This window comes from Cyclopterus lumpus, chromosome 3 (genome assembly GCF_009769545.1).
Source record: "Cyclopterus lumpus isolate fCycLum1 chromosome 3, fCycLum1.pri, whole genome shotgun sequence".
NCBI lineage: Eukaryota > Metazoa > Chordata > Actinopteri > Perciformes > Cyclopteridae > Cyclopterus > Cyclopterus lumpus.
Genome location: NC_046968.1, coordinates 16,854,578 through 16,877,026, shown reverse-complemented (window position 1 = coordinate 16,877,026; position 22,449 = coordinate 16,854,578). Strand labels below are relative to the sequence as shown.

At 37.7% G+C, this 22,449-nt stretch overlaps 1 protein-coding gene across 1 annotated transcript in view; it reads left to right on the top strand.

The window, feature by feature from the left end:
* Nucleotides 1-22,449, top strand: part of spon1a (spondin 1a) — a 55,428-nt gene that overhangs the window by 18,334 nt on the left and 14,645 nt on the right. Inside the window, exon 6 of the mRNA XM_034528049.1 lies at nucleotides 3,250-3,398. Coding sequence (XP_034383940.1) covers nucleotides 3,250-3,398 — 149 coding nt within the window. The remainder of the gene's footprint in view (nucleotides 1-3,249; nucleotides 3,399-22,449) is intronic.

Sequence of the window (22,449 nt, the reverse complement as noted above, 5' to 3'; positions counted from 1 at the left end):
TTTTAAGCCTTTGACCAATATGGTGACACACATTATAGACAAAAAATGTGCCTTAAAACAGGCCAATAGGACTGTTTTTATTTTAATTTTTTTATTGGCATTTTTTATTGATAAAGTACCCCATTCTAGTCAATTTCATATAGTAAAGACACAAGCGAACCAATATATTGAAGTTCAGCCTGAAATATTATACACCAAAAACACAGCTGCCCTCTATCTCCTGTCTATTTAGGCCAGCCAACACTTTCTTCCCCTTGACAGAATATAAAGTGGTTGCATATGATTGCATATGAGGCTTATGATGCATTCACAAACACAAGGAGAACGGAGAAAGATCTTCAAGCCTACTGTTAGATTTATTTTACATCAAAACATTCACATCGCTGTCTAATTAATCTAATTCATGCGCATGGTCACCTATAAATAAACAATATAATAATACAATAAACAGCTATGTATTTTCTAGCATTACTACAACTTTGCATCTTCTGTGTAGGACAGCATGTCCAAAGTCTGTTAATTTACAGACATCAAGCAATGCACACATCCTTAATTTCACAGACAACATTGAAGTCAAATGTCTGATGCTGGAAAGCACAGTTTGACTCTGTTTCAGCTGCACTAAACTCTTGTTGACCTTTTCCAAGGTGCGTCACTATTTAATCAGGGGTAAGATAAATATCAAGTATCTTTCTGTTAATAGATAGACAGATAGTTACTTTCTTAATATTGAGGCGACTGTAGAGCAGGGTCGTCCTACAATCAGAGGATCGGCGGTTTGATCCCCGGCTCCGCTAGTCCATGTCCATGTGTCCTTGGGCAAAACACTTAACCCCAAATGGCTCCCGTAGCTGTGCTTACCATGTGTGAATGTTGTATGAATATTAGTTAGAGTCCTGATGAGCATGTGGAACCTTGCATGGTAGCCCTTCCCATTAGTGTATGAATGGGTGTGAATGGGTGAATGATGACATGTAGTGTGAAAGTGCTTTGAGTGGTCGGAAGACTAGAAAAGCTCTATACAAGTACAGTCCATGTATCATTTATTGTTCTCAGATCCAGCAATAAACCATGTATCAGACAGCCCTATTAACATAGAGAGGTCAAAGGGTTCAGTTATGGCCTTATGAGGCTCCATATTCTGAACATATTCTTGAAGATGGTCAACAGCTTCAACACTGGCACTAATGTCTACTAAAACTGTATTACAAATTATAAATTACACCCACCTTTGAAGTAAACTAATACTGCCTCAACCTAAGGCTAAATAACTCAATGATAGATAAACTACAAACCAAAGCCATAATGTTAAAGCTATTTGCTTACTGGCAACGACTGCCTGCTTGCCAGAGTCAGACATTTATGAAATCTTGGGAATACAATTCCCTATTATAGCCTTACAATTTCATAAAGGGCCATCAACAATTATATTAAACCAATAATATGTTTGAAATAATATTTACAGTCATGACAAATATGGATGATTATAAAAGGCATCCTCTGCATTTGTATTTTCACCATTTCACAACAATGACTCCATACTTATGAAGTCTGAGAGGCCTTTAAAGATCAAATGAAGGACAACGAAAATAATAATAAAGTAATATTTTTACCCTGTAGCAACATGCAAAGCACCAACCATTTCCACTTTTTCATACTGGAACAGAGCAGAAACAGCCACCACTAATCTCTTTTCAGCAGACCACGTTTCAGGTCGGACCTCTCAAGGTGCTTCCCCGTGAACTGCAAGGCAGATAAATGTAATGCACCTGGAGCACAAAAGCATTTATGAAAAAAAAAAAAAAAACGTTGGCAGCAATAAGAAAAGAGTACCTTTCCTTGTTTATAACACACCCAGATCAGGGCCAAAGAGATGATATTGACATTGCTAGTCCCGGTTCCAAATTGTTACACGTGTTTTGTAGTTAGTGTGGGTTAATTGTGTGTAGAGTCCAACACACAGTTGACCAGTACTAACACTTCTTTGGAATTAACACTAGACTATTGATTGTGTGTAAGCATCCCACCACCCATGTGCAATAATCACTTATATAAATATACTGTTATTAAAGGATATATTTTCTCTCTCTTGAGAACTTCAAAATATGTTGGTCAGGGTCTAAATCTTCTGACTTTTAACAGCAGCCGGACCACTAATCTGGACACTAGTCCTGTGATAGCTGATACCATGTGATACAATTCTCCTGGGAAAACAATCATACATAAATCATCCAAATATTAGTAAAATACAATTTTGGAGAAGTAAAAAGTCATAAAAAATAAATGTCCTATTTGAAAGGTCCTACAATAACATTAGCAATGCCTGCAACATCCTATAAAAAACTGTTTATGTTTTCATAATTTGCCATTACAGTGACACTGCAAACACAGAGATTAGATTACCAGAGTGATTCATCTTGTTTAGACTTTGACTGGGAACAAGCAGAAGGCAGAAAGGGTGACTTAGAGAACAGCAGAGTAAGGGCTGCATAAAGATGAGAGGCAGACCTAACACCTATCTGAGGGAACCTCACCTTGACTAAATAAGTTGAAATAAAAGTGTTCATACGATAGTGAAGTTGATCATGTAAAAAAAACTAAATAATCGTTCTTTTTGGGTGATTATCTGTGAAAAGCAACTGAAGTTTATGTCTTTAAAACTAGGTCCCCACCAGTACAAAAGCACATATTTATGTTGATCCGGGCTGTACAATCATGATTTCCTCTAAGGGTAATGTTGCTGGATGTCATTTCAGTCCATCTATACAATAACAGTATGTATACAATAACATATTAGGCAGGGGGACTATATGGCAGTAAGGGGGTAATGATGGAATATGAGACAGACAGTTGTCAGGTAGACATATCAGACATCAGTGAGATAGTAAGGATACTTCAAAATGACCTGTACACATCAATACTAGATGAAAAGCTGTATTCCATGCCTTACTATACCTTATACAACATTGGTGGAGGTTACACCATCTTTAATTGCATACAGCTCAAGTAGCTTAAGCCTGTGCTGTCCTTTCTGATGGATCATCATATATACTATGGCAAACAGGGAGTTTGGTCTGTCGATCAACAGACCCAATGTACTTATCAACTGATCGATCATCATTTACATTTTTAGAGTTGAGCCTTTACAAGTGGCAAAAATGATCAGCTAATTAAATGATTAAGATATAACTTTTAGAAACAGGCTGGGATGTCCAACTGATGCCATGCTTTTTTGTCTTCTTCCACCAGGTCGTGCCAATCACTGGTCAGCCATTATTGGTGCCTCCCACTCTAAGAGCTATGTGGTGTGGGAATATGGTAGCGTGTCTAGCGATGGAGTGAAACAGGTGGCTGAGCTGGGTTCCCCTGTCAAAATGGAGGAGGAGATCAGACAGAAGGTAAGATTCTCTGATGATGAATGATGTGCCGTAGATGTTGTGTATAAAGTACAAAGGAAAAAGATTAAAAAAATAAAAATAAAACATTGATGCACACTATTACACATGTTTGAGAGATATACATTCAAGGTTTTTAATAAAAGAATGCACTTATTTTTGTTCTTTCTGTGAATATTTAGCTTTGTCCAAAACTAGTAAGAGGTCAGTTTCACAACACTGCAGGGCCCTAAGAGAATATTCTCGGATGTGTACACCTGAGTTCAGCATGGAATGAATTGCTTTGACATTGTTGTCCAGGTTGATTAGTGCTTTCAAGCATCTACGCTGTTCTTAGCCTGACTCTATATCTACTGTGTACTGTGTACACAGCCGATACACACGTTCTGGGGGAGGGGTGTATCTGCTGTCTGACCTAGTTTGAAGGAAAAGGTTAGAAAGAAATAACACTTCCTGGTGTGTCATGAAATGATGCCAATAATACATTACTCCAAAAGGCTCAGCATTCAATTCTTCATAATCAGTTCATCTTTGATCAGACGTTGGTGCTTGAGCCTCATAATTACTCAGGAGGTGCTTTGGAGAACGCATCCAATTCAATTCAATTCAGTTTATTTTGTATAGCCCAATATCACAAATTACAAATTTGCCTCAGAGGGCTTTACAATCTGCATCCACAGGAAGCAACTGATATTCCGTCATTAACTCAGTGTTAATTAGTAATCCATTTCAACATCTCCCTTATTGTGCCCAAGGGACATTTTCTCTACTTTCACGTTTGAACTGCCTTTCACAGCTTTCACCTTCCTTTTTAGATATTAAGTTGTACTTATTACATATGTCTTGGACTCCACACCTATGTTCTTACTCCATCCTTGGCTTATCTTCAAGGTATTATTTCCACAAACAGCACAGTATATCTTCATTCTTTTCTTCATCTCCATGGCTTCCTCTCTCACTCTTGGAATAACCGTGCTGGCAGAGCAGATGGTCCTGCAGAGTGCTTATTGCTGGCTAATATTGAAGACCTGGAGTCACGGCAGATAATGAGTGCATAGTGTGAGCAATGGTGTCTCTATGTCATTGCTGCCTTCCCACGGCTAATACAGCATACTTGTTTGTATTATTCTCATCTCTAATGCTGCGTTCACACCAAACGCGTTGCGAATATTCCTAACGCGTTTGGTGAAAAGCTTACAATCTATTAGTTATTTGTGATTAAGTATTGTTGGGTTTGCTGTTGATTGTGATTATTTCTTGAAGAATGAGAATGTACCCACAAAATCAATCTCACATGCCTACCCAGTGATCAGTGACAACCTTCTGCTCTCTATAGGTGTGTCAAGGATTACGTACAGGACATACACCCGTTTGATTGTATTGTGTTACAGCAGATATGGTGGACTGATTGAACAATACAAAGTGAGGCATTTTCCTTGACCACCAGCGGTAATATCATCTGCAGGTGCTCAAGCTGTGGTTGTCCAAAATAATTGCTCAAATTTAAGTGGGACTAGCTGACACATAAAGGGAGGATGATGATTATGTAGGCGATCAATAGAACCTCTTATTAGGTGGATACTAGCAAGCTTTATGCTATTTTTCACTGCCTGAAAAACATTTGAAATCAGCCTTTTTCAGTACATGGCTCAAGTAGTGTTATATATGTGTGTTTGTTGACGTGTGTTTGTGGACATACATATGATCTTACTGTGAATAGGCGATTGTACAGCTTTGTTCAGTTCAGTCTTTGTTTCACGTGACATTTGGGTTCTCTGTGATTGATGTTCACAGCTGCTTTGATACCTGGAAGCTAAACAATCTTTTGTTGCTCTTAACAGTTACTGCAAACGTTCATTGTATTCATCTTTATACAACTTACACTTAGTCTGGCACTGCCCTTGAGGTAAGGAGGCTGGGTAAAGGAGGCTCCGTCTTTTGAGGCGTGCAGTGCGTAAACGCTGACACAAACAGAAAGCTGATTCTTTTTTGTGTCAGGGGGAACATCTAGCTCTGAATGCAACATTGATATTCATAGCAAGGCTCCACTCCAGCCAAGAGGGCACTGATCAGAATGTTCACATAAAGTTTCATTTGCACAGCCAATCAGGCATGCAGAGCGTGCACGCATGTGTACACACACATACACAGAACCATTTTTATCACGCTCATGTCAATTCAGTGTGATGGCTTTATTTTATTTCTGAGTTTGTCACCCTTTTAGAGTTTTGACACGAGTGTGCTGCACCATGTGTCTGGCTGTTACTGATCATCAGATGTGTTGTGCCTGTTCCTGTCCTTTGTGAATAGATGCATCTTCAGAATTAGAGCTTTATTAAAATGCACAACTGTAGTCAAACATATGTTCTCAGTTAGCATATTTCATTTAATTTGTCCATCCGATACAAGCACGCTGCTTGGCCTTGTCATTTTATGCCTTACTATGTGAATGGCTGGTAATAAAAATGTGATTGCATGTCAGAGCCTCCTCAAAGCAGCCTACACCCTACAGTCTCAGCCCCTCTTCACTGCACATAAGCAGTCACGACAGCATGCCACTCATCGTATTGACAATACCTGAGATTATAAGTGAGACCATTACGGCCCTTTTAGGAATTCATATATTAAAATGAACTACATACATTTACAATGCTGTGGATGAGAAGGTTTGTTGATTTGATTTATGATAGCTTTTCACCAGAGATGCAGATAAAATGTGTATTAGTTGAGTACTTCTCTGTTGAAAGTAAATATATATATATATATATATATATATATATATATATATATATATATATATATATATATATATATATATATTTCTTTTATTCCAGACTCATGAGTCCATAAAGCAACAAACACAAATACAACAATATATAACATACAATACAGGGACACAGGTACAATTACTGCAGTTAAAAAGTCACTTGTTGTTAAAAAACATACAAACAACAATGTTTCCAGAAACGGGAAAAATACCTTGTATCACTCTGTGTTGGCTAAGTTAAAACTTTTATAATTACATTTTCTGAGTCATTTAATCAACATTTAAATTAGTATATAAAATTCCTCAACACAGCATGGAAAGTGGGAACATCACGAGTCACAAACATATGACTTGTCCATCTGGGAAGCTTGAGCAAGATTCTGAAAGCATCATTAAATGCCACCTGAATCTTTTTCATTTTCGCTTTACTATAACTGCACCACAGGTGGGCTGTATAGAGAGGAGTACAGTAGGCTCTAAAGAGAGCAGTTTTAACATCTTCTGTTAGTAAGTGTACATTGTTAAATAGGGGGTATGGCATGTCGTTTAGTCCATGGAAGTTCCAGTTGGTAATTTACAGAATGTAATGGGGGATGGTGAATAGCATATGGACTAGCATTTATATAGCTTCTTTCTAGTTTGCTGACCACTCAAAGCACTCAACACTACAGTTTAACATTCATACACACATTCATACACTGATGCATGGTTCATACAGTGTTCAATTAAATGCTCACTCACACACTCACACACAGATGGCACAGCCTTAAGGAGCAATGTGGGGCTTCAGAATCTTGCCCAAGAACACTTCAACATGCGAATTGAAGGAGCTGGTGATCGAACAGCACATCCTCCGATTCGTGAATGACCCGTTCCAGGCCCTGAGCCTCAATAACTCCCAGATCCATACAAACAGATGTGCAGTACTGTTCCATTTGCCAAGTACAAATGTTCTTATCAGAGCACTTGGCAGCACAGGGAAGCAGTCTTGGTCCGTTGGTTGTCCCTCCTTTCATGTCTGAGGTGATTTGTATATGCATTCAGTCATTACAGAAGCTCAGTGTGTCACTAATGAGAAGTTTAATGAGAAGCCCTCCATGGACCAGCGACCAGGGCAGAGGCCTCAGACGGATTATGAAATCCCCTATTTCCTCTCGCAGCATGGGGCGTTTTTTATTATTGCACAGTACGGAATCCTCTATTATCCTGAGCTCCACAGCTGCGCCGCAGAGCAGCGGCAACGCAACTCAGGCAAAAAGAGACATTTCAGCTTAATGACAGGAAATACAGATCTGTGTCACTTGATACAGTTGTGGTCCTTATTATATTGTTTCTTACAAGGTGTGCAGATGATACTAATAGATCATTTAAGTCTCCTGGCATGCCCCTAGATTCTTGTTTTAATGTAAGAAGTTTATGAAGGATATTTCTGCACATAATTCATATACGTTTTTTATAATAGTAATGCCATTTGCTACATATTTGGCACAGTTAAATTGTCCCGTTGATGGAATCTTATCACAGTCTGCAAGGAGTTTAATAACTGACTTGTGCATTTAGTTTGCATGATGAGCAAAATGACAAACGGTATTATGCAAAGAAACATAAACTATTTGTTCATCTTTGTCACTCTGTTCTTCTTTCTGTGCACTTTACAAGGATTCAAATGATAATTTTTGTGGTGAGAACAGTAAGGTTGACCATCTGTAAGTGGAAGGCCTGCATTCGGGTGTGTGGGTAGAGCATATTAGATATGCAGGTTCTTTTGGGTCCATGACTCTCACTGAATAAGCTGGTGTGTTTCTCTTTCTGTACACAGAATTACTTCACAACCATGTTTCAAAGCATATAAATCTGCATTCCCCATGAGTCTTTTAGCACACATTTTAATGACCTTGTGTATTAGCGTTCACCAGTCATACATCTTATCAGAGTTTATGATGTCGGGAGAAATTATGAAACTATTTAGTAGATGCTCAGGGAGAAGAGCTGTCTACTCTATTTATCTTTATTTATTCTAATCATACAAATCACCTGCTACTGTTTGCTGCCAAATTAAATGTAAGACTTGACATTTTGATAATGAGCCACTGAGAATATTTTTTTCTTTCTGCACACTCCTATGGCACTAAGACCATAAGGCAAACAGATTAGAGAAGCATCATTTTTGCAGTCTTTGCATCATTACATTTTGCAATGTCTTTTTGAGATCCAATCTCTCATCAAACAAAAGGAGATGAAAAAGCTCTTCACCTTGATGTATATTCAGATTTAGTCTTTCAACCCCCACATTTCATTCATTTCTTGGCCAACTAATTTTCTTGTGCCTGGGTTTACTGTATGAGAGAATATGTGGTGGTTTGACATTTTGTATTTTACCTTCCATGAAGCGGTCTGGTTCATGATTACTCATTCAGAAAATATATATGTATTTGAGATGACTATAATGATAGAAATGTGTTTGAGAGACAATTTACTTGCAGTACGCCCCTGTGCTGTATTCAAGTGTGCTTAAGACAAGTGGTTTGTTGAAAGGGGTCAAGCAGTGTAAGGGTTGGGGGTTTAAATGCTTACTGAATTCACAGATTTTTTTCTCTCTAGTGCCTCTGCGCTAAATCCTCTCTCAGCCATGTTATAATATAATTAAGCATGGGAGAGGGAAACCTGTGTACTTTATCATTGCCAGAGGTGTAATTATCTTTCAATTTCAATGTTGATTAAGTGATGTAAAACGTGCAAAATTGCAAATATATATTAGATACTTCACAAACTATTCTTAAGTAGAAAACACTGTACGTTGACTTTTGAAGTGTTTTTGCTTAGTTGTATTTCTGCATATCTGAGAATATTTGTGTCTAAATATTTAGAAGGATAGAAATGGATGCAAAATGCTACTTCAGCTCTCTGGACACAGCAGAGGGGCAACATATTGTAACATGATAAGTGACATAAGCTACAGGCTCCTTTTCTACCTTTCTTTGTTGCTGTTATTTTCATATCCTCGTATTCCTTCTGTATCTCAGATGCTGCGGTCAGGTTTGCCACAGTTTGATACCAATTAGCTATAAAGGGGCAACCCAGAGGGTGAAGTCTTGACCCCATCTCTGTATGTAACCTTGCCAAGGCCACGCTGCACCATGCCAAACCACAGTGGGTGTAAGAGCATGCGGAAAATCCCGAGCTCTTCGCCATCAACCCCCCTCTGGGTGTCCTCTTAGAGGTCTTTAAAAAAGAAGCAAATACCCATGTTTAGTAGGGAGTCATTTTTTACTTTCAGCTGGCAGTTTTCCCTTGGCCTGTCGAGTCAGCTTTATGAGCCAGGGAAAGATTTATATTTATACCTGTTTGGGAAAACAAAGTTCTCAAACACCCTAATGCCTGCCTTTGTTCCCAGGACTGTTATTATGATTGCCGAAATTGAGCAGTACAGTTGGAGGCAAGCGCATTTTGAAAGGCGGTGGTATAGTGTTAGCCAATCTGTGCTTTGTCTATGTGCATGTGTGTCTCAGTATGCGTGGGTTCTTTAGTTTTCCCATAATGAAGAATTCAGGGTAAAGTGTTACTTTATCATACGGTTATAATAGTTTTCCTATGCAGGTATTTCATGTAGATGGTATTCGTTTGAGTTGTGGGTGTGGCCCTTAATGTTGACTTAACTGGTCCTCAGTGCAGCTGGACTACATACACAGTTACAGAGATACAAGGAGGATTATTCTGGAATGTCAGACATCTTGGCCGGAGGCAGCTTTTATAAAGCTCTCCTTGTGTCCAGAGAAGTAAGCGGAATTAGAGAGTAGTAAAAGGAGATTGGACAGAACATTGCTTCACACACTCCTTTGCATCATCATTTAAGGATTAAACATTTGCCTTGCTCATCTTATTTGGCTGTCCCAGGAGTTTTACCTAAATATTTGTCAGTTCCTGGGAGTGTGAGATTACACAGTTAGGGGAAATTCAAATTCATGCTAAACATTTAGCTTTGTGCTTGTAGTCTCTCAGGGATATAATTCCATCTTTTATCAAGTCTATTAATGCACCTCTTGTGGTGTTTCATGTGTTGATCATTTTGTATGTATGAGGTTTTTATTTGTTTATTTATTTGTAAATTGAACTGCCAATGTCATAGTGGGACTGCCTGTTTGTGTGTTGTTGGTGCCCAAACTGCTACAGTTGGACAGGGGTTTGAAAATGTCAGAGAAAAGGTTTTACTGGAGAGGAAAATACATTATGTATGACATATGGTTCTAATATAAACAGGTTGTGTGAAATGAAAGAAAGTTTTAATAATTGAATTTCCATCCCATCTGTGGCAAACTGCAGCCACTGTGATTTACTTGACAATAACATTGGTTATCATTTAGTGTGTCCATTGTACAGTATGTTAAGGCGGCCAGGTTTTGGACACAGAGGCTGAGACAGGAGTAAAGTCACTGATGTTTATTGGAAATGTCCAATAACGTAAGCAGGCAGGCAGGCAGGCAGAACTCTGGAGCTGGAGCCGGGGCAATAATCCAGCTGCTGGTCCTGGGCAAGAAGACAGACACGGTTAGAACATGGAATCAACAGGACGTTTTCAGAATCTCAATAGCTACGTTTTAGCAGCAGCTAGAACTAACTTGAACTGAGTCTATAGTCCGGCGCAGACTGAGAGCAGGAGTGGAGCTTTTGAAGGCAGCTGGTCAATCAAGCCCCAACTCCAGCACACCAGGTTCACATCAGCAATTAGCCACCTACACACCAAGAGAGAGATAGAGAGAGGGAGAAAGAGAGAGCCTAGTAGGCAGGTGAGGAGGAGGGCATGACACAGTATAACAGAAATAATCACCCTAAAGGTGTTTGCTGTGTCAACTCAAGGCAACAGATGTAGAGGTCACAACAGAACCTTTAAAGAGCTGAAGTACTGATTCTCCTGAATGAGGTTTTTGGATTGGGAATAGAGACTTCCCATATCTTTTTTTAAGATCTTCATAAGATCAAGGCCAGCTAAATACAATAAACTCTCATTATAAATCTTTGTGATCTTTTATTCATGAAGTGGCCTTGACAAATCTGCTTTCAGTAATGGCTCTAGCTGTTATGTTGTCCCTATGTAAATGAGACCATGGCTCGGTGGCCTCCATACATTGCAATCTCCATATCATTTGGTAGGTTGGGGACCTGGAGTCTGTCTTCCTTGGCATGGGTCAAACAGAGGAAGGAAACAGAATGGGATTGACAATCCCAAAGGACAGTCCCATTATATATATATATATATATATATATATATATACTATTATATATATATATTATATATACTATATTATATATACTACTATATATATAATTGGATTTTCCTTTACTATTTATATATATATATATAAAAATATATATAGGTCTGGTTTGTCTACTGAAAAAAGTATTATCATCTGTTACCATCACTAGTATTAGTCTACACTAGCTTTTAATCAGTCGGGAAGAAGACAGATTTATTATCTAGAGACACAGTTTTTGTACCACTACAACTTTTGTAAATTCCAGGTTATTGCTTATTCCATTACTTTAAGTGCGGCATCTGTCATTTCTAATGTTGCATTAATTTGCCTCAAATGCATTAAGTTTTAAGAAGCTCATTACTCTCTCTCTCTCTCTGCACCCACAGTAATAATTGTTACTCTGTGGATATGATTCTTCTCTGCGCGTAGAGAGAAACAAAAAAAACAAGACATTTGTGTTATCAGCTTAGGCATGCTTCATATTGGATGATGGACTTTAAGGGCAGTGAAGCTGCCTAGTCATTGTAGCAGTATATTCAAAAGTTGAGTCGTCAGTCATAAATACTGCGTTGTGGTTTCTATTTGATTACATACGCAAACATTATATATTCTGTAAAGAGATATTGCTCTGACAGTCTTTTTAGTCTTGCATACTGTGTATCAATGTGAAGTAACATTTTCTCTTTAATATGTTTTTGTTTGGTTTTTCCCACTTTGAGTGCTGAGTTAATGCTTCCTATGCGTTTTGCACTGATTATGCTTCATAGCTTGTGAAATAGTGCTTCAATGAGGATATAAACTTTTCTTTTTATACGGAGTATATGGCTTTAATTTTGAAACATCCCGTTTCAGCTGGTCGGTAGAATTGTGGTTTCCTACTAGCGGTGGGGCCTTTTCAGGATCGTTATACATTCTGCAGTGCAGTACATCTAGTGTCAATGGCCACTGACCTCCTTACAGAGCAAGGATTCTGGAAGTACGAATGAAAGTTAGCAAAATGGAAGAAAAGCTTAGAGAGCGACAGACAGGCTGAACTGGGTCATCAAATGCAGTTACCTCGATTCATCTCTAATAATATCCCTCAGCCCTGGGCCCTGGGCTTGATGAATGAGTGTGCCAGGCAGCACTCTAGGCTTCCAGACTAGGCTGCAAGGCTCACAGATTGCCTCGGAGGACAACCACGGTCAGCAAATCAATTCACAGCTCTCTAGAGAGGTAGTCAGCGCTTACAAACTCATCTGCCTTAAGCACGGACAATTCTCTTGTCACCGCGTTTCGTCGGGACCCTGCGGAACGTTCTCCTGTTCTGTTTTGAACAAGATCGGTGTGACTGAAGTAAATTCACCGATGCAGTAGGCCTATCCGATCTGCCGCTAATTCTGCAGGGCACGATATGGGTATGTTAGAGGAGATTTAATTAACACCTGAAGTCTGTGTTAGCCTTTTTAATGTATATTAATTAATAATTTGTATGTGCTGGGACAGACGGATCAGATATTCCTGGGTAGAACTTTACATCAGAGGAGCTTCTCTCTCACCCAGGGAAAATGCTCCTTTAGACCAAGCGGGGTTTTGGCTCACAACTCTTTAAATTTCATGTAATTGTGGTCTCCTAGAATACTTTGACCAGTTTGAGTGCAGAATGAAGTATTCTACCGTCTTTAGCCGGAGCAGAATCTTTATGACACACAACTACAGCAAATACTTACAAAGTTAGGCAACAATATAATAAACAAAAGTGTATTTAAGTTTTAACGTGTTTAAGGTTTAACTACATTTGATTTGATTCTCCATGCTACAATTGTAAAGTTACTTTGATATATTGGAGGGATGACAAAGCATATTCATGGATTATTAGCATGGTTCTGCACTCAGGGGAAATTAACATTTCCAATAATATTAATTAAGTGAAAAAATGATAAGAAGTATTTGCATGGTAATTAGCATTAATTATCTTTTTAGCATGGGGATTATACAAGTATATGCATCTGATATTCCAATGGGATATGAAAAAAAGCAGAAGCTCCAGCTGTTACTGCTTCACGTGGATGTGCATGTACTCAATTGCAGAGAGTAAAGGGAATGTGACTTCCCTCATTTTGTTTTTATAGCCACCAGAAGCTGGGAATAGACATTAGTATTGTTCTTCAAAAACTTTGAATAAATAGGCAATTAGGCGGTCTTCTCTCTTTAGTTTTAATGTCAGACTGGCTTTGTTGGCATTGGCAAACTGGTCATCTGCACATCCTCGTCCGTTTTCTAGAGCAAGACTCTCGGAAATCATGATTACTGTTAATTAGGATCTTAAACAGGAAGAATCTTTTATTTCATGAATAGAACCGGGCTGCACGGCCATGACAACAAAGGGGGATACACACAATCAAGTAGTTAACAGAAAGGGGTTTTATTTAACTTAGGTAGCATAAACAGTGGCATGTGGAGTCAGTAGTTTCAGGGGTGGAGGTGAGTGCATGTGTGGAAAGCGTCTGTGGTATGTTGTATGGTATCGGGTCAAACCATACTCTTCTACAACCAGCCAAACGGGAGCTCTCGGGAGCTCCCGAGATCAGATGGCCTTTTAACTGAGTCCACTGGCACACAAGGCCCAGGTGTTGCCAGTGCTGCTGATTACCTCAGGTGTTTCCACTCTCCTGATGACCCTCTGCCACGCCCACCTGCAGGGACACAAGCCAGTGGTAGAGAGGGTCGTCACAACATGGTCAAGACAATCTGCTTAAGTTCAAACCAAGTTAGTCATGGTTAAACTTTATGTAATACTCCTTACCCACAGTTGCTGGACTGTTCTAAAATATTACATTTCTATGTAAAAGCCTGTAGAGCTAACATTAGCAGAGTATGTTAGCATATCATTAACTAGTGTTAGCACTTCTATGCTATGCTAGGCTAGCTACTGAAGGTGTACTGCATGTATAGACATGCAGATTAAGCTTTTTGATGCTTTTTGAAGACCTACCTGGCTTCGCAGAAACAGTTTTATTCCTTAATTGTATTGCTTCTATCTAGATCATAGTTTATGTGGTGATCCACAGTGGTCTCCCTTTTTAATTCATCCCCAAGAATGATCATATGTATTCAGTTAGTAACTGTGGGCTCCATGGTAGCTCTGACAGCTTGACGGAGTAGCAGTGTTATTGCAGTCTTGTATCTAAATTAATGTTCTTGAGAATTCTCATAAAAAAAGGCTTTGCTGGGCTAACTTTTTTTTTTAAACCAGAGCAAGTAGTAGATGGCTGAACTGCTGAGTTTTTAATTTCTTTAATTTAGTTGCTGCTTAAATTTATAATTCATGTTACTTTCTTATATCCACATCCGTACTCATGAGTTCCAGTCTTAATAGAGATGTTTGTGGATTTAATCATCAGGTATTTTTGGACATTATCTGTGTAGTGTTTTTACAAATAAATACATATCGCTATCATGCTGTATTAAACTGCTTTTCTTAAGCAGAGTTAAGGTAGTTGATTGAGTGTAGCAGTTTGTGATTGTTCATTCTGCAGTGTGAAAGCACAAACTACTGTATAGCTGCCTTTCCTGCCCATATTCATATTACACCATTACAAATGTCATTGGAGCAAGCACACAATATTAAACCATATTAACACTGTGTCTCTGTTAACCATTTTCTATTTGCAATGATGCCAGTTTAAATGCCATTTCTTGCCTAACAGGGAATTAGAACTGCTAAATCAAGCATTGCAAATGAAGGTTCACTGCGCTTGTCAGGATTAGATGGAAATTATTCATGCAATATGAATCTTTTCCATCCAAGATAAGAGAGTGTGTCATCTGCACTGCATGCTGTGTCTTTCCTAATGGATACAAGTAGTTCTCTGTTCTGGAAATTACGCCACTTTTTACAATAATCTTTTTTTTTACACATAAGCTGGTTTGTTTGAGTAAGCAAACATATTAAAAAAAGTAGAAACATATTTAAGCTAGTATATAGAAGAGCTAACAGAAGTAACCAGAACTCACTGCCTTCCAGGACTCTCAGGCAGGGAAAGGACTGTCCACACCTGATTTAAAATCAAATTATGTTTTTAGTTAAGATAGCAAACTGGGATGGGACTTGTTTGTCAAGATTTTAACAGCAAGTTCATTCTCGTCTGGCGGCGGTGAAAACAACAAATATGACAAATATTGAATCCGGGGGAAATCCGGGGGCAAGTTATCCATTTCTCCTTCAGGATCTAAGTGTTTGTCAACCAGCAAATTAGGACCAACATTGTTTCACCCCCTTTTAGCAATGTGAGGCGCATGCACGGCACATATTGAAGGTATATGCGCCGATGTGCTTATTCATGTAATGTTCATTATGTCTGAAATAAGTAATCTTTCTTTCCCTTATTTTGAGAATTTTAGGTCTTGCACCTAATTTCAGCGTTAACATTGATGCATCATCTCTTTTGCTCCTGTTTGCTCATTTGTAAAGTATTACTAGCAATATAAAACCCTGTATAAGGCTACTTAGGGATCAGTTTCTAGTGTGACTACTGTAGAAAAGTAGAGTGACCTTGTGAGTGGAGTTTTTCAAATTGTGTAAACAGGTAAATAATGTTGTGGTGCAACAAGTGCAACATGGATTTTGATGAATTTCATTTTCATTTTGATGTCTACAGTGTATACAACTGGGGGTTTCATTAGATTTGAGGCCTGCCATCTTCAAATTTTAAATGTGTTTTAAATGTGCATGAAAGTGACTGTATTACTGAATAGTTACTCAAATCTTATGATCTTTATGCTTGCCTTCCTTATCTCATGTCCATTATCAGTCTCTCTTCAGGGCATGTATTCTCTCACCAGTAACTACAAGTGGTAAATAAAGCTAAATATGCTCTCTACTCTCATTCTTTTCTGCTCTACCAACTGCAAACTCATCTTCAGGGAGGCTCATCTTCATCTCAGGCATTTATATAGCAATAGAAAAATGGGGCTTGATAATATAAGTCAGAATGACACCGCAGTCCTTTTCTTTTCCAGAGAGGGAAAAGTGATTTCAGCTATTCCAATGATCATACTGAACTTGTGATACTAACAACTCTCTAAGAAAACAAAGGCATGACACAAAAAACATATTTTGCTGCCTAAGTCACTTATTTATTTAATAGTCCACTCTTTTCCTGTCTCTGTCTGTATTTCTCATACTTATATTGTTGCTATAGCTAATGAAGGGAATAGAGGTGAATAGGGGTAGGGGAAAGATCGATGCAGCATAATATCGCAATATTTTGTGTGTGCAATTCTGTATCGATACACCAATGCCAAGTATCGATCTTTTGTTTTCATAACCTAAGAATACATTTATTTATATAGCACCTTTAAAAACAGAGTTTACAAAGTGCTCTACATAGAAGCAAGGTACAAACATAACATCAATACAAGTAAACATTTCAGAAAATACATGAGGCAAAGGAGACAATGCCATATAGACAATGAACACAATAGAGGAATAGAAAATTACAAATACAAAATAAAGCAGAACAGACAAACTAAAATAGGGGAAACAAGGGGAAACTGCATAAAAGGACGACATCACTTAAAAGCAGTTCTATAAAAATGGGTTTTAAGAAGTGATTTAAAAGAAGCTACTGATTCTGCTAGTCTTATCCCCTCAGGTAGGTTGTTCCAAAATCGAGGGGCTCTGATGGCAAAAGCACGGTCACTAGTGGTGTAAAGGATCATACAACTCATGGTTCATATTATATCACTAATCGGAGTCACGGATCGGATCACAAAATGGATCAACACAAAAGAAAAAAAGGGAGCAAATATATAACTTTTAGAGATAACTGATCAAGTTATTTTACTGCTGGTACTAAGATCATTGATGATCCATATTGGCAGATACAGATCCCTTTGTTGTTTTGATTATAGCACGGCTCCACGGCTCCTGGCCACAATACTCATTTTCAGTGAACGCCTGAATGCATCATAATGTAGCTGACCGGAACCTTCGTTTGTTGTCCATTAGCCATTTACTAGCCCTCCTCTGGTCAATTTCAACAAGGATTGGTTGTTTACAATGTAACATTATCCAGCATCGGTGAACAGAAAGCATAAATGCCTTTGTCTTAATTCCATATTTCACAGAAAATTTCTGGATAATGATGTCAGTAAAACGTTATTTCACCCTGTGAAGGATTTAAGGTAAACTGTGTAATTAATCTGTGCTTCACATATGTGCCGAACTGTGAGGGGGATTCGTACAGATTACGGATGGACAACAATCTGTTACACCACTAATTAACACTGCAATTAGGGATGTCGGGATTAACTGATTTTGCAATAACTGCTGTAAAATAAGTCACGGATTCATAACCATAACAATTAAAGAAGCTAGGAGATCTATGTTGTCCTGATTCCTGCATTGAGACATGTTTGTGTATGCAGTGAAATCTCCTCTTGCGCAATCCAGTAAAAATGAGTATTGGACAAAAGTAAATTCTAACATTATCATGAATTGTTGAATTGTAATCATGTAAAATGTAGTTTTTGGTGAGAAACTTGTATAACTACATTTGTTTGAAGGACATGTTTCGCACCAATATTTTGATATTAGAGAGTGATTTGACCAGTTTAACATCTTAATATTCGAAGCAGCGTATAATACACAATTCAAATTACTAATGTTAATATCTATTTAATCAATACGAAAAACAAATACTTTTGAATTGTGTGTTTTCATACAAATCCCCACTATAAATCACTACATGATTTGCAAATCAAAATAGGTGATAAATCGCAATTTATTGCAATGTTTTGATAACGCAATGCTCAGCATATCGCAACGATATCTTATTGTGACTTAGGTATAGTGATACTATCATATCGTGGGGCCACTGGGGGTGGGGGACATAGCCAGGAATGCTAGGAATGAATATCAAATTAAAGGCAGATTAAAATGTACTATTATAGTGGAAAAAGGAATAAGTATTAACAGTTACATTTAGTTTTTTAAGGGCCTCTTTATTCATCCTTGGACCAAGATGATTTAACAAAAAAAATTCGTTAACAAGTCAGCCAAAATATGAACACAAAACTGTGACAGCCATGATGACAGAGTGTACTCCTCTTTTAGCATCATGTTCCCCTCTGTCACAAGTCCATGTACATTTAAACATAATGGTGTCAGTACTGGTCACACCAACATACACACTCAAACATCGATGTGTATTGATGTTCACAGCCCAGATAAGCAAACACACAGACATCAATCCACATGTGGAAATGCAGACACACATTGTGAATCTGGGGATATATTCTTGTCTGTTTGCTTGTGAAGGAGTTCATTCTTTTTTACACAATAAATGTGACTTTCTGTTGTTGTTTTTTTGTTATGTGTACAAAAAATCCTGGATCATTTTGTCTTCAGTCTACAATAACACGTTTGGTAGCGCTGGAAACAATGTATTCCAAGCTATCTAAATCACCTAAATGCACTTGAAACACACATCATCCACTATTAACAGAGAAACAAAGCAGTCAAACTTTCCATTTTACAGCCACATAACATAAATGTATGTTTTTGACAAAATATTTCACCAAGGCATATCCTTATTTTAGCCCAAAATGGCAGATTTCAGTTCTACAGTAAAGCTTGGGCCAACAGGAAGTTGCAGTGATGCTCAGGGAGGAGTCAGCTGCCATCCTAATTAAGTTTGACTGGCTTTCACTGGTTGGAGCTCTGGCTGTTTGTGGACACTTGCTGGTTTTCTCTTAATACTTACATCAACAAACATTATATCATTCTATTCTGCTTGCTAAGACAAATCTGTAGAAGAATAAGTAGAAGGACATGACAGGCAAGAAGCAAGGGACATGTTACATTGTAATAGAGTTCAGCGCCAGACATCCCTGTCATTAGTGGAAAGACAACACCACTTGAGCAGCAGAAGCTCTACGAACACAAAGCCTGATCTTTGAAATGGTATGCCTCTCTGCCTGCCTTTGAAATAAAGCAGGGAGTGGATTTCAAAATAATACCGCAAGGGAGGAGACTTTAATTAGTAGTGTAAAATATCCAATTAAAAGTTAATGAAAATATTCATTATTCATATTTATATAAGTTAATAATATTTATTCACAAAACAAATCATGCTTACCATGAATATATTTAACAAAACTGGTAAAATGGTACTATACTATTGAATAACATATGTTCTAACAAATCTTAAGATAAGTGAATATTAACCTTCACATTAAATAAGAAATTGTAGAAAATCTAAATAATAAAATACAACTCTGAGCTGTGGTTCTGCTTCCTGGTAATTAGTCCATTCCTCACAATATTGTACAAGTAAATTATAGATAACAGTACTAATATGAATTCATCAGCTCACGTGTATTCAAACTGGCACCTACTGATTCACTTTTATAATTTTTTCTAATAGAAAATACTATTTATACTGAGCTATAGCTTGGCTAATAATAGGTTGATGGTTATTATTTAATTAGATATGTGCATGCACTCTGCCCAGTATGCCCAGCTAACATTTTTAATTAAATATTTTCAATAGTCAGTATAAATCCATTGCTTTATATCTTTCCAATCAAACCTTGACTGAGAGACTAGATAATCAGCACCTTGTTTTAAAATGATATGCGCCTATGAGTAGTACCATCACACCCAGCAATTGTCTTGACTGGTTTCCACGGAGGTTGCTGCTGGAAAGCTACTTTTGGCCCAAAGTACTCACTTTGAGTTGTGACGGCAGTTGTTCCTGTAGGCTATATGCTTGTGCTCGTTGATTCTCGAGATGGGAAAAAAGTTTGGTTCTAACGCTATGAAACATCCATATCACGTTAGCAAGCTTGATCCAGAGATGTTCTGGACTAAATTTAGTGACGATTGCTCAAAGGTGTTTTCATGAAATATACATATAGGTATATATATATATATATATATATATATATATATATATATATATATATATATATATATATATATATATATATATATATATATATATATATATATATATCTATGTCCTTGCTATATAGTTTGTGTCTTTTGCATATGTCACAGGCACACTATTGTTTAACGCAGTCATACTTTTTAATTGAGAAATTCATTGGGAGTCTTGGGATTCTGTGACAAGGTAATGATCTGTTGAACATGTTGTCATTAAGCCACTAAATGTCACTGCTACCAGTCATTAAACCCAACAGAGCAAAGGTGTGTGAAGCAGTGAAAGTGAGTTTATTAATGGCAGCATACTTTGATATGTTTATCTCGAATGGAAGAACACAATGAAATATTGCTTCCTCTCTTGAGTCGAAAAGAACAACAGTTTACAATATCATACACGATTCATAAATAGCACAGATACAATCCTAAATGTCTTCTCCTTCAAGGAGAGCTGCTGTATTGACCTTGCTTAAATTATGTAAACAAAGAAATGAAGTACATCTGTGTGAATAACTACACATTATATTGTTTATGTAACACAGAAATGCAAAAATGCACCTACGTCAATTGTCTCAATCGTTTTATTCTGTTTTTATGTCAATGAGAAAAAGCTATATATGTCTATAATTATTTTCAAATGAAGAAAATACAACAAACAGAAAGATTCAGGAATATCTGAGGATTTGTAATTCATATCATTGTCAAAAGCAGCCCATAAGGGTCCCTGACTGTAGATTAATATTCTAGCTGAAGTTGTGCTTCTTGGTGATTAAGGAGGCGTCTTGCGTGTGTCTTTATAATTGTGAGACTGTAGGTTAAGAAAGCAGACAAGGGCAATTTAGCATCAAATACAGTATAAATATATTACATTTAGATGTTGAAAATAGATCTTCACCAAAAGAGAAGATCACCGATGATGTCAATTAAAAGGAAATAAAAAATGAATAGTACTGTGTAGAGGGGCAGATGGGCCTCAGGCTCCAGCATAACTTGCGGACAAGTCTGCAATTAATTGTAAAACGTATCCATTCCATCAAAATGTCTCGGGAATTACTAAGTGATGGGTCTCTGGTAATTTGTAAGTAATGAAGGGAAATATTGGATTACATCCTCTATATTGATCCGACAGAGACTTTCTACATTTGACTGAAGATTCAATTAGTGCTGAAGGGAATGAGAGCCAACAGTGAGATTCTACTATGTACCCTGTTTTAGACACATGTTGGGAAAGTTTAGCTCAATGGTATCATGCGTTGGAGAGAATGAATATTATGAGACAGTTTCAATATGATTTAAGTCTTTGAAAGTCATGGATTTGTGTCTGTGGGCATCTGGGGGAGGTCCTGGCAGTGGTGTGTGTGTGTGTGTAATTACACACATAGTTTTGTTTAAGATGCTTCACAGGCTTTTATCATGACTATCCTCTCTCAGATGATACAATTTAATGCAGAGGACATTTTTAGTACGTTTTTGTTACTAAAATCATAGAAAAGGTTCAGCTTTATTTGAATGTCATTATCCTGGCACCACAAGCTTAATTGCATTTTCTGTGTGTAATTTGCTGATTTCCTTTACATTGTAACTCTTACACCAGTGACTCATTGGGCTGAATTAAACCTCCAGTCCAGAATTAAACCTCCAGTCCGTCCTGGTAAACAGAGCTCAGGTGATCCCATTTAGTGATTTCTTTGGGATGTGTATATATAAATAAATGCATACAGTATATACAAGTTTGCTTACCGATACTTTGAGAAAGGAGCAGAGTCCAGCTTGTCCTTTCCTAAGAAGAAACAAAGTATTATCAGAGTCACACTCCTTTAAAATCCACTCCACTTTGATATTTTATTATCACCATTATCAGCATTTTCCCACCTTCAAAGCAGCATAATGCACATTTCTTTCACAATTCTTGAAGGATAAGCTGATTTGAAAATCCCATTAAAAGGCCTTTCAGGTAGTTATTGTGGGATGTTCAAGAGCAAAGTAGAGAGAGAGAAAGAGAGAGGCCGAGCAAACTGATGCTGTTTCTGGGGTTGGAGGTGCAACACATGAAATCTGTCCTTTTCAGCAGTTATGAGTGGCATCTTAACAGTTCAATTTGTTCTG